Here is a 12,936-nt window from a genome sequence, read left to right as displayed (position 1 = left end):
GAAGTGTTAGCTTCAGGACGTCTTCCAGATCATTTTTCAGCTCAAGCTGCAGAACTAGTAGCCCTAACAAGAGCATGCACGCTAGCTTCAGGATCAGTTGCTAATATCTACACAGATTCCAGATATGCTTTTGGGGTAATTCATGATTTTGGTGTCATTTGGCAAACCAGACAGTTTCTAACTTCTGCTGGATCCCCCATTAAGCATGCTGAATTAGTGAAAGATCTAATGTTTTCCATGAAACTTCCAAAGAAATTAGCAGTGATCAAAGTGAAAGCACATCTCACAACTAATACTACGGAAGCTAAAGGTAATGCTCTTGCTGATATGGCAGCTAAACAGGCTTGTTTCTATGCAACTGTACAAGTGTGTTCAGGTAGTGCAGCACAGAAGACAATTATGCCTCCTGAATCAATAATTGATCTGTACAAAGACGTTCCTCTGTATGAAGCATGGACATGGTTAGACAAAGGAGCCACAGTGGATTCATCTGGTTGCTGGACCAAAGGGGGAAAGTATGTCGCTCCCGAATCACTGCTGCCATATTTGGCTCAACAAATACACAGTTTAGGTCACAGTGGTCCAGCAACGATGAATCACAGGTTCTCAAATCAGTGGTGGAATCCAAAATTCAGAAATGTAGCCACAGAAACAGCCAAGAGGTGTGTTACATGTCAGAAAAATAATGATATACCAGCAGCCACTACACCAGCAGCACATACCCCAGCTCCACCAGGACCATTTCGTCACCTGCAAGTTGATTACATATCATTGCCTCGTTGTAAGGGAAAAACTGATGTTTTGGTAGTAATAGACAAGTTCTCAAGATGGGTAGAAGCTTATCCAACAGGGCGTGCTACAGCTGCACATACTGCTAAATGTCTTGTCACTGATTTCATTCCCAGATGGGGATTACCAGATTGGATTGACTCAGATCAAGGTACACACTTCACAGGACAGATAGTCAAGGAAGTGTCTAGAATGTTGCAGATTAAGTGGAACCTCCACTGCCCCTATAGGCCACAAGCATCAGGACAGGTTGAACGTGCAAACAGAACAATCAAAATCAGGCTAAGCAAAATGCATCAGGAAGGAGTACCATGGGTTGAAGCGTTGCCAGCAGTACTGTGTAGTATGAGAGCATCACCTAACAGAACAGTAGGACTGAGCCCTCATGAGATTATTACTGGACGCCCCATGCAGATGCCAGGTGTGATTGATCTTAGAAATGCTGATGTACACATTACCTCAGATGCCCTGATTGCTTACTGTGAAAACCTAACAAAGGCGGTACAGAGTGCCAGAGGGAGAGTTGAGTCATGTTGGCAGACTTCACCAGAAGGGGGACACACAATCATCCCAGGTCAATGGGTCATGATAAAGTCATTCAGAAATAAGCCATTAGAACCAAAGTGGCATGGGCCACATCAAGTGATGTTGATTACAGCCGCTGCAGTATTGTGTGAGGGAAGGAAAACCTGGACTCATTGTACACACTGTAAGGTTGTTCCCCCACCAAAAGGGATAGGTTAGGACACAGAACCAGTGAGGAGCCCCGGGAAGAACCGAATGCAATAGGCTTCGGGGGTTAACCCTGGGGTGAAGACTTCCCTCATAGGCCCTATCCTAGTCCATCCTTACCTCACTGTTCTTTAGGTGTCAAAGGAATAAAAAATAGGGAGAGATGGAACGACAATAGCAGACCCAGAAAAAGTTTACAACCCTAGTGTTTGAACAAATACTGCTCTACTGCTTAGCAGACTCGGAAGTTTACAACCCTAGTGTTTGAACAAATACTGCTCTCCTGTCTTTTGTTTTCTTTCTTACTCTGTGCAGATACCACTGATGACTTCCCGAGACCCATACGCACTGACCTCGTCATCTGCGTATGAAGCCACAAGAAAACCTCAAGAAACAACTTGACCCTCTTCCGAGCCAACTATCACAAAAGGATAAAGAAAAGAAAAAGAAAAAAATACACAACGCAGAGACTCACATACGAAACCTTCAGTCATCCATCAACATGATCAAGATTGTCGTACCAGTAACATCACAGACACTCTCGCTTCGCACAAGATAATGATCTTACAGAACAGAGTGGCCTTAGATTACATTCTAGCAACGGAAGGAGCCTGCACCATCATCGGACCTGAGTGCTGCACCGGGTTTTAATGGATCCAACAGAGAACTTGAACAAAATCCAACAAGACATTCTTGATCTTTCAGCAAAATTACACCAGATGACTGAAGTAAATTTTTCATGGTTCGGAAACTTGATTGGGAAACCCTGGCTGTGGATAAAGGAAATAGCAATTCTGCTGTTATTTCTTCTAATAGCGTACTATCTATGCGTCCACAGTATCAAGTGTTTCATTCAACAAATGATTCACGCCCCTCACAAAGAAATGACAGTCCCAAACAGAAAAGACTATTACCCTTAAGAACTTAACGGACCCTAAATTTGCATGTTTGTTTCTGTGTCAGCATGCAATTGCAGAAACAGCAACACTGAAGCATGAGCCTGTAATGATCACAAGTTACAAGAATTTAACTTTTAAGTGTCTAAATTTGTATTTTGTGAGAGTTATTTAGAACTCTCAAAGGGGGAAATGTAGGATTACAAATTTATTTAAATGTTTAATTTAGATTTCCAATACAATAGTATTTTATATTGAGAAAGTTTAGAAATGATGAGACCAGGAAATCTCTGCAAACGGTAGGGGTTCTCAGCGGGATATTCCTGACTGTCCCATCTCAGTATGAGAAGGCTAGGCTTTTCCTGTTCTCGGGGGAAGAGTCATGCTGAGCAAGTTTGAACACCTGTTATTTTATTACTGAGACCATTTGTCTCATCTCAGTACGAGAAGTCTATGCCTTTTCCTGTTCTCGTTGTCTCAGCTCATTTATATCACAATGTAATCCCTCCCCCTTGAAATGTATATATGAACTCAATGTATACTGCCTTAGTTAGACTTCACTTGACTTGGGTCCGGAGCAGACTACAGCAAATAAAGAATCCTGCTTAAATAAGTCTCCTGGTTTTCGCTTCTGAGTTTTTCTACACTGAAGAAGGAAGAAGTTTACAACAGACTGCAGTTCTTCTCCCCCAACTAAATTGTCTCCCTGTATTCGTAAAGGACATACAGCCAAAGCTGAATAAACCAGTGATTTATCTCCAGCACGGCTCTGTTAGCTGATAGCGGGTAGACGTGGTACCCTTGGGTGCTTGTGCTTAAAAAGGCAGGGCAGGAGACGATAACAGCGTAGGGAATATTACAGTCACTGCTCCTTAGGGGTTTGATAGAGGAACTCAAAATGTAAGAAAATTACACTGTTAAAATGTTGAGACGCTTTTTCACACGGTTGATTAAGTTTCTACTGCAGTAAAAGAAGTCGAATGGGCCGTGTGCTACACTTCATTTTTTCCCTGAAGCCCTCTTAATGTCATTCAGGATTTCCTGTGCATGTTGTGAAGTTCTTTTACATGGTCATTCTTTCACCCTCTCTGTAACCCTTATGCTGAAACCGGCTGTTTTTGCTGCTGTGCCTTTAGGTCTTCATATGCAAATGAGTTCTGTAAAGATCTTGGTCTCATGAGAAAAAACAGACACTGCATTTTTGATAAATGTGTGAAATACATTGCTGCAGGTCCAAATTGGAGCAGTTTTTAAGGTGAAATGACCACTTGTGTTGCTAAAAGAGCTACAGGGCTCTATGATTTTTGTTTAGAAGTAAATGAGTTGAAATTCGTAGGGGTGCAGTCAAAAAAGTTTGATTTTACAATTCTTTTCAAGTTTGGGGTCAGTAAGTTTTTGATGAATACTTTTATTCACCAAGGACACATTAAATTGATCAGAAGTGACAGTAAAGTTACATTTGAATAATTACTGTACCTTTGAATTTTCTATTCATCAAAGAATCCTGAAAAATAATTATCACGGTTTTCACAAAAATATTAAGAAGGACAGCCGTTTTCATTATTGATAACAATAAGAAATGTTGGTAGCACTCTATTTTACAGTCCTGTTACCCACGTACATACTATGTACTTATTATAGTACATTTACATTTATTCATTTAGCTGACGCTTTTATCCAAAGCGACTTACAATTGTTATATATGTCAGAGGTCGCACGCCTCTGGAGCAACTATGGGTTAAGTGTCTTGCTCAGGGACATTGGTGTCTCACAGTGGATTCGAATCCGGGTCCCTCACACAAAAGGCATGTGTCTTATCCACTGTGCCATCATCACCCCATGTAATTACCATAACTGTAATTACAAGTAGTGCCTTTAGGTCGTAATACGTAATAATAAGTAGTAATTACTATATTATTTATAAGTAATAAGTAGTAATAAGTAGTAATTACAATAACTTTTACAAAAATTACAATAACTGGGTAATAACTAGGTACTAACCCTGAACCCATCTCTAAACATAACCTTAACCTACTTAACCCAAGTAGTTACCTTATATTACGAATAATAATATTTAACCCCATTTCACAATATTGCTGTTTTTACTGTATTTTTGATCAAATAAATGAGCAAAAGAGATTTCTATCGAAAACTTTTAAAAATATGACAGACCCCAAACTTTTGAATGGTTGTTTAAGTGTATATGCATTTTACATACAGATATTATTAACAGTAATAATTTAATAGCAAATGAAATTCATATTAAATAGCTTAAATTAATTTAAATACAGTGGACTGAAAAATAAAACAATTCTCGTATTTCTTAAACATATTTAAATAATAAGTAAAATGAAGACTACAGGTACATGATATTTGGAATTCCCAACATTCATTTTGCAATATAAACATTACAGATTAATCGACTGTTAATTTGAATGACAATTGACTATGAATATGAAAATCTGCTCAAAATTTACATCCCTTGTCATGTCGCCAAGTTATTTTTACAGCATTTTGTTCACAATGTAAATTAAATGTTTGCACTGTAGAGCCCTAAACAATTACTTTTTTAGTTTCCACTGAGAAAAATCAAAGGTTATATGGGAAGATTATGAAGATTATGAGTGAATAATGACTCTAAAATGTCATCATTTACTCACTCTGGTGTTGTTCAAATGCCGTATGCCCTTTTTTCTTTTATGGACCACAAATTAAAATTATAAAAAATGTCCTGCTCATGCTCGTCCATAATGTCAGTGAATGAACCCATGTGACACGTGTTGCATATTCCAAGAGTTCCCATCATACACGATAGGATTATGTGAAAAACAAACTGAAATTTAATGTATTAGTTAACGAAAATCCTGATCTTTGTCGTCAGTCTCGCCCAGAAAAAGCACACAAGCACACAAAAAAACGTCATGAAATACAATGCCTAGAAATCCCAAAAAAGAATCAGTGTACTTTCTTCACCGAGTCGAACATCTCCAGACCCGAACTCTGTTTGTCTGATGACAGTCAGAATGACACTTGACAGATGTTAACGCAATAACTTCTTGTTGCGACGAAAACAATGGATATGTTCACCTCAGAGAAGAAGGTACATGGATTGTATTTCATGTCGTGTTTTTATTAATCTTGATTTCTCCCAATTTGTGTGCTTTTTCTGGGCGCTAACAGAGTCTCATGAATGCTCAGCCGTGAACAGAAGACCAACGGCCAAGATCAGGATATTCGTTAAATAATCCGTTCAATTTCAAACTCTATCATTTACCCCTAGAATACCTGGAATATATGACATGTCACATCGGACCGTTCTGTGATACTTGTGCATCTTTTTGATGCTGGTCTCTATTCACTGCAATTACTGTATATGGTCAAACGTGAAGTTAAAAAAGAAAGGACGTTTTGTAAATGATGACTTAGTTTTCATTTTTAGGTGAACTAAACCTTTAAATATAAGTCTGCTGCTTTGGAGGTTAAATTTTGCATCTAAAGTTGCATTTAAAATGTTCATTTAAAATCAGGATAGGGTATGTTTTTGTTTCTAATCTCATTAAAATCTGCTTTAGAGAAAATAAAAATTATTTTTTGCATTTTCAACAAATGTTTAAAGCAACTGACCTGTTAACCACACCAATAATGCCCAGTCTGACTGGTATGACGCGACCCAGCAGCACCTCCAGAGCATCTGTCCCCGCGTCCATCAAATCCAGCTTACTCACGACCAGCAGCGTCCTGTGACCTGAGCGCAATAGACAATGAGTGCATTCCCTTCCCACAGTGCCATTCAATGGTGCAATAATGACATCTGGACTTCTCTGCATGTCGCTCACCATCTGGGTCCACCTCTCGTGCCAGTTTAAGGGCATCAGATGTGGCGAGGTCGGAGTTGGCAGGAGACACACACAGGATGAGGGAGTTGGGGTTGGAGATGTAGGACACAATCATCTCTTGGACTTGAGTCTCAATATCTTCAGGCTGGTCACCAACCGGGACCTACACGAAAAACATCACACAATATTAAAAGAGATTGAATGGGTAATAAACGGAATGGATTTCAACATTTTATCTTTAAAAGTGCTGATATAATTACAGTTGTTCTGAAAATTTTACTGGGCGAAATCCAGATATTTCAATAGGAATCCATGAGATTGGGAATTCTGAGTGAGGTTCTGAGTCAAGATTTTGCAATGGGTTCAAGTTTTTTATGCAGATTTGCGGCTTTGACCAAAACAAAGACCGAACACGTGTGCATATCAGAATATTTCCCAATCGTGAAGCTGTGATTGAGGGATTACATCTCTTGATATCAGGCAAACCTATTATATTTGCTCACAGGCCTTCTTAAACCTAGATAGCCTATATTTTTTATACAGTATTACGTTAAGTAATTTCATAAACCTTGCATTTTTAAATTTCGCTGTTCTTTATTCAAATTAAGCACAGTCCACTAGTGTGCACACGTTCTGTGGAATTGCTACAGAAGCTGTATCGATGCTCACTTCGCCAAAGAGCAAGTGGCGATACATCATCGTATCAATAAAACATGTCGGTAGTTTTTCACCCAAACTGACCGGAGCTTTTGGAAAATGATAAAGTGTGCCACATATGCTTTTGCTAACACTGCTATATTAATTGTTAAGGTGAATAAAGGTGCTGCTATTGTATTGAAGTCACCCATCTGAACGCATTTTAACGTGCTGTATCTCTCGTCTCTCATATCTCTCGTTGTACAACTAGCTGTTCAGTTCGTTTCCGTACACACTGTGTTGAATTCTTTTTAATGCGGTTGTCACTCCTGTAAATTACTGAGCTGTGTGTGTTCAGAACCGGGTAAGGCACTAAAAGGTGAATGGACAACTGAATTTAGCTGCAGTGTGTATGTGGTCTATAAAGCCTTTTACCAACACAGAAGATTTCGATATAATCCCCGCTTAGAGTTAAGAGTATTTTCTTCACGTTTTGTGATTTCAGCACTGATTTTAAATTTAATTTCCTATTAGGACGAACTAGACACTGGATTTGACTTTCGAAGGTTGTGCATTCATTTAGTTTACAATTTTTTTTCATACTTGGAAAGGGGGATTTTGAGTGCAGTGAACAGCCTTACTGAGTCTTCACAAATCTGATATAATATCTTTTTTTTTTTATTGTAATGCAATTAAATAGCTAGTTGGGCTAGTCTAACGGTGTACTTTTTAGCTTTAAAAACATGATCACTTAGGGTGGGTAATAGACCAAAAGCTTATAAGCAAAGCAAATAATTTTTTTAAAAAGTAGCGTAACAATTATTCAAGTAATCATGTAATCAGTCAGTAATAAAATAAGTACAAAGAAACAAAAGCCAATAAGACAATATAAATACCAACATAATGATACAGATACAAACACTGCTTTAAGTTTAGTTTTTTTCCTGTTGTTGTTTGATTTAACATTAAAGACACTGACAGGAGCGGGTATATTAGGTTTCTGTCACTTTAAGACCTCCAATACTGACAAGGTCCCAAATACTTTATTTTGTCATTCATCCATGTTTTTTTAATCACTTCACCTACTGACATCACCTGCACAGCATCTGTATCCTTGTGAAAATAATACATTACAACTTTATTCAATTCAATAATTATTGTTTTTGTTTTTTTTACCGTAAGAATTTTAGTATCTTGGGCTCTAATATAGTTTATTTTTTAAATAAAAAACATGTTTATTTGACAGAATCAGATTTTTAAGAGATCAAATAGAATATAATACTTCTATTTTTTATCCTAAAGGAAATGAGTTTGTTTGCATTACATAGCAAAATAACATGCACAGTCATTGTTGTTACCTTAGTGATGCCAGGCAAGTCAACCAACGTCAGACTGAGCACGTTTGGGGAATAGATCTTCAGATAAATGGGCTCTGGACTGATGCCCTAGGGAGGAAAAAGAGAACAACTAAATGAGATCATTTAAATCCGGGCCTTCAAATCCGTACGACAAGTGTGTGTATGTCAAACTGTATGAAACACTGATGAGTGCACCTTATTATCGGTATTGCGATCTGTTTCATCCTCAATCTCTTTCCGGATTTCATTGAAATCTGTGAAAATCTGAGCAAAGAAAAAACAGCCTGTTTATAGAATCGATGTGATAAGCTTGATCTGAAAGTGTACTGAATGACCCTTTTTATAAACTTAATTTTAATACAATGTTTGAGTTACATGAATTCACCCAATCTCTGTGATTTCATGTACCGATTCGGACTGGACTAACATCTCCGTGTTTATTACAGAGTGTGTGTTTTCTAGACATGGGCGTTACAGAAGGGCATCTGCTGTGTTTGCAACGTGTGTATGACAACATGCAACATGTCTTTTAATTAATTACTTTTTGATGTAAACTTTAATGTATTATTAACACCCTATTTATAGAAACTTCACATACGATTATATAAGTGGCGGTTTATAATAAACTTGCATAAGTGAACAGAGAAATCTAGACAAGTATCTTACCTGACACTGATATTAAAATGGTCAGTCTTTGCAGTTTCTGCGATTTGGCTCTTTTTATTAAATGTATCATTTTATTTCTTGGTCGGATACCATTCGTATTGAAATTTGATTTAATTGAAGCATGCAAAAGATTGGTGTACAAATGGTAGTTCAGGTAGGTCAAAAAACACAGACAGACTAATTTTAGTATAATAATGTTAGACCTAGATCTCCTGAAAACAGTAGGTGATTTAACCTGGATTTTTTACTGAGGTTGTGTGACAATAACACAGGCATGGCAGATTCAAATAGGATTAAAATAACAAAATACGCCTGTGAAAACAAATGTCTTTATGAAAACTAGTCCAGTCCGAATAGGGCTTTTAGTGTCAAACTAGAACTTTTGTAATTACCTGGTTTTTGCTGTGAAGGAATGTGCCCCATTCCTCTGCTTTGATACCTTTGGAAGATAGAATGAGATAGAATGAGAGAGAGAATAACAAGAACACAAGACAATACAAATCAATATTAATGACACTGAATCTGCAGAAACCCTCTTCCCAAAAAAGACCTCAACAGAATAAAAGCATTTCAGAGGCTTTCACAGCAAAGTGAACTGAAGTGAACCAATTGTAAAATCAATATTCAACCAGAAATGTTACAGTGAGTACACAACTGAGAGATTGGAGACCAAACGTGCATTTGCTCTAGTCTCAGAGTGGAAACAGTAGCAGTAAAAAACTTCACTTCAAAAAAACACAACCGATGGGAAAATAATCGAGGTTAGAAAGAATGACATTTACAAAACAGTAGATAGTAGCAGAAGTAGCTGTGGGATGGAAACCACACCAGGACAGCGATTTGGACAGATCATGCAGACGAACATGTGTTGAGAAACAGAGACCTGGATAGGCGTTTGGAGAGTTTTGTTTAGCTCCATTTCCTGAGAGAGTGAAGAAAGGACAGCAGAGAGAGTGTTAGGAAGAAATGTTACTGTAAGCATATTAGAAACAAATTCAAAGAGATATCAGAATACGTCATATAGTGAGCAGACGTTAAAGGGGTCGTGACATGAAGTTTTCATTTTATTTTAATGTTCCTTGAGGTTCACTTATAATGTTAATAACATTTCTTTTGCACAAAAAAACAAATATATATGTAGAAAAACTTAGTATTTTCAACCTTTATTCTGACACTGTCTGAAATAACCCGTTATTAATAGGCTTGTCAGTAAACGGCCACTGTTATGATTGGCTAATATCATTGCATTGGAAACAGCATCAACGCCCACTCAATATTGCATGTGAGTCAGTGTTTTGAAAACATTATCCATGTAAAAATGGCAAATTAAATGTTTCATGTCATGACCCCTTTAAAGGAATGTTAAAAACAAGTTAAGCTCTATGTGTGGAAGAATAAAGAGCAAAAACCACATTTACAGTAACGCACTTACAATGGAAGTCTATAGGACAAGAAATACGATACACAAATATAAGAAATATGAAGCTCTCATTTTAAGGTTATTTAAGGGTTATTATTTATATTCATTTTTCTCTAAAAAAAATTATTCACCGGTGTCTAAATCCTTTGATTAAATGTAACGAATTTAACAACTATTTTTTGGAATTTATAAAAATGAAAAGTAAACCCGCTTAAAATTTTACAAAAATTTCTATTTAAAATAAAAGCTGTTCTTTTGAACTTTCAATTCATCAAAGAATGTATCACTGTTTCCACAAAAATGATGAAGCAGCACAAATGTTTTCAACATTGATAATAACAATAAATGTTTCTTGAGCCCCAAATCAGCATTTTAAATGATTTCTAAAGGATCATGTGGCACTGAAGACTGTATCGATAGTATCGATGCTGAGAATTCAGCTTAAATTACATTTTTAAAACTTTTAATTGCAATAATATTTCACAACATTATGTTTTTTACTGTATTTTTGATTAAAAAATGCATTATAAAAACTTACAGAGTTTGAACGGTAGTGTTCAGCAAAGCAATGTTAACTAGGCAATGTTAGCCTATAGGTAAATGTTTAGGTATTATGGCTATACTTTTAAAATAGTGTGTATTTTAGCATTTATTCTCATGAATTGTCATGTACTGCATCAGTTCCCAACAGGGGGGTCTCGGCCCAATAGGGGGCGTCAGCGAGCTCTTTGGGGGGTCGCGTCATATTTTGAAAAGTGTTGAACAGTGGGCATTAAAGCAGCAGTCCGTAACTTTTTTGTGTTCAAAATTTACTAAATTTATATAATGAGCGAGTACATCATGAATCCATTTTCCAAACCGTATTTTTATCTTTTCCTGATTCACTATGGTACACCTATAATAAGTGTTTATATTGGGACTATTTGACACTGGTTCGGGTCGTACCGCTGCGGTGTAGCCCTGTGCCTGCGTGACTCGTCATACACATAATGATGCAATCCTCACACTGATTGATAAAGCCTCACAAATAACATGCAAGTATTAAGGTCCCAGACACCAGTCATTTTGTAATAGCTTATATTAATTCTTTTTTTCCTACACACCAGTGTGAATACTGATATTTTTGTTATTGCATTTCAAAAAGGGCCAATTAACAGGCTACTCAAAGGCTTACGTCTTTAAATTACAAACGGCCTACTGATGGTTTTGTTAGTATTTTCAATATTACACGATATTATTTGTGCATAAACATATCTGGTTATAGTAATAAACATACTGTTTATTTAAAAACAAAACATTTTGTCATCCCTGCTGCAAGCTTACAAGAGCGACAATATCATTAAATGTGAAGGGGGGCCCTAAAATATTTTCTTGGGAAAAAGGGGGTCTCAGACAAAAAAAGGTTGGGAACCACTGATGTACTGAACCCAGAACATTTCTTAATTGTTTTTTTTTTTTCCTTTAAGAACATTGAAAATAAATTTGACTTACTTCTATATTGAAGCATGCAAAGCAAGTGCATATTATGCTAGACGTGTTCTTGTGTGAAATACTCTTTTTTTCCAAAATATTTAAAACTTTCCGGCCATGTCATAAAACCTTGCCTATGATGTCCAAAAATACTGTCTAGAGATATATTGTCTAGAAATATCACTATTTTGGAGAAACAATCAGTCAACAGAATACAGCTCTGATAAATCCTTTGAAGAGACACATTTGTAAGCAGTTACCGTTGTCTTGTTTGCGCCTCTCCTCCAGCGATGGCACATTCACCAGCTGTAACACTAGAGGGCGTCGCGTCACTATTCCTGAACCTCGGGGCAAGAAGTCTCGTCCAACCAAACTCTCCAATACTGAACTCTTTCCACTGCTCTGTAGATTTATTTAGAGAGACAAACAGAGCATATACTTGACTTCACAGGGAAAATACATGTCGGTCTACTTGCACCATGTATTATCACAAAACAGAGATCCTACCTTACGTAGTGAAGGTTTCCATTTCAATGCAATGCATAAGCACGCAAATTCAAACTATTCACAGTTAGATTAATGACTCACCTGTGATCCCACGACTACGATCTGAGGAAGCTGGATGATCTCGGCTCCAACTGTGAGGAAAACCTCCTGCAGTCTGTTGATGATGGGAATAAGAGTTTCCATCTCTGCAAGAGAAAGGAAAATCGATGCACTGAGTTTAAAGCTGCTATACATGAACAACAGATTGTGGCTTAATCAATAGAGATGCAGAAGCAAAAGATGCTCCATAAATAAGAGGACAGGCCCAACTAATACTGGGGTTGAATAACTACAGCAATACCTCTCTGTCTGTCCTTTATTAATACACTTTACACACACTATATATATATATATATTCATACACACACACATATACGTCTGTGTGTGTGTGTGTGCGTGTGTGTGTGTGTAAATACATGCATACAAGTAAATATGTAAATATGTATAGAAAAGGTAACTGATATTGCTGGATAGAAGATATTGCTGTAGGATATTTACACACAGACACACTGTGTGTATTTGCATGTCACATATGTACTTGTGTTTTACACGAATAAAGAGCACCTGTATGTACAAACCCATTCATG

General features: G+C 37.1%; 1 protein-coding gene across 5 annotated transcripts in view; it reads right to left on the bottom strand.

The window, feature by feature from the left end:
• LOC143732517 (dynamin-1-like protein) overlaps positions 1-12,936 on the bottom strand; it is a 34,420-nt gene that overhangs the window by 20,125 nt on the left and 1,359 nt on the right. For 3 of the 5 annotated variants that reach the window (XM_077223684.1, XM_077223686.1, XM_077223683.1), the window contains exons 2-9: positions 12,392-12,495; positions 12,064-12,205; positions 9,797-9,835; positions 9,306-9,352; positions 8,443-8,511; positions 8,248-8,334; positions 6,254-6,416; positions 6,042-6,162 (exon numbers count right to left, since the gene is read on the bottom strand). In XM_077223684.1, coding sequence (XP_077079799.1) covers positions 6,042-6,162; positions 6,254-6,416; positions 8,248-8,334; positions 8,443-8,511; positions 9,306-9,352; positions 9,797-9,835; positions 12,064-12,205; positions 12,392-12,493 — 770 coding nt within the window. In that variant the 5' untranslated portion in view covers positions 12,494-12,495. The remainder of the gene's footprint in view (positions 1-6,041; positions 6,163-6,253; positions 6,417-8,247; positions 8,335-8,442; positions 8,512-9,305; positions 9,353-9,796; positions 9,836-12,063; positions 12,206-12,391; positions 12,496-12,936) is intronic. The other 2 variants (XM_077223687.1, XM_077223685.1) reach the window with 1 other exon arrangement.

Source organism: Siphateles boraxobius, unplaced genomic scaffold (genome assembly GCF_051911475.1).
Source record: "Siphateles boraxobius isolate OS27281-9 unplaced genomic scaffold, OSU_SipBor_1 9, whole genome shotgun sequence".
NCBI classification, from domain to species: domain Eukaryota; kingdom Metazoa; phylum Chordata; class Actinopteri; order Cypriniformes; family Leuciscidae; genus Siphateles; species Siphateles boraxobius.
Note: the sequence above shows the minus strand (reverse complement) of the source record. Positions and strands in the feature narration are given on the sequence as shown.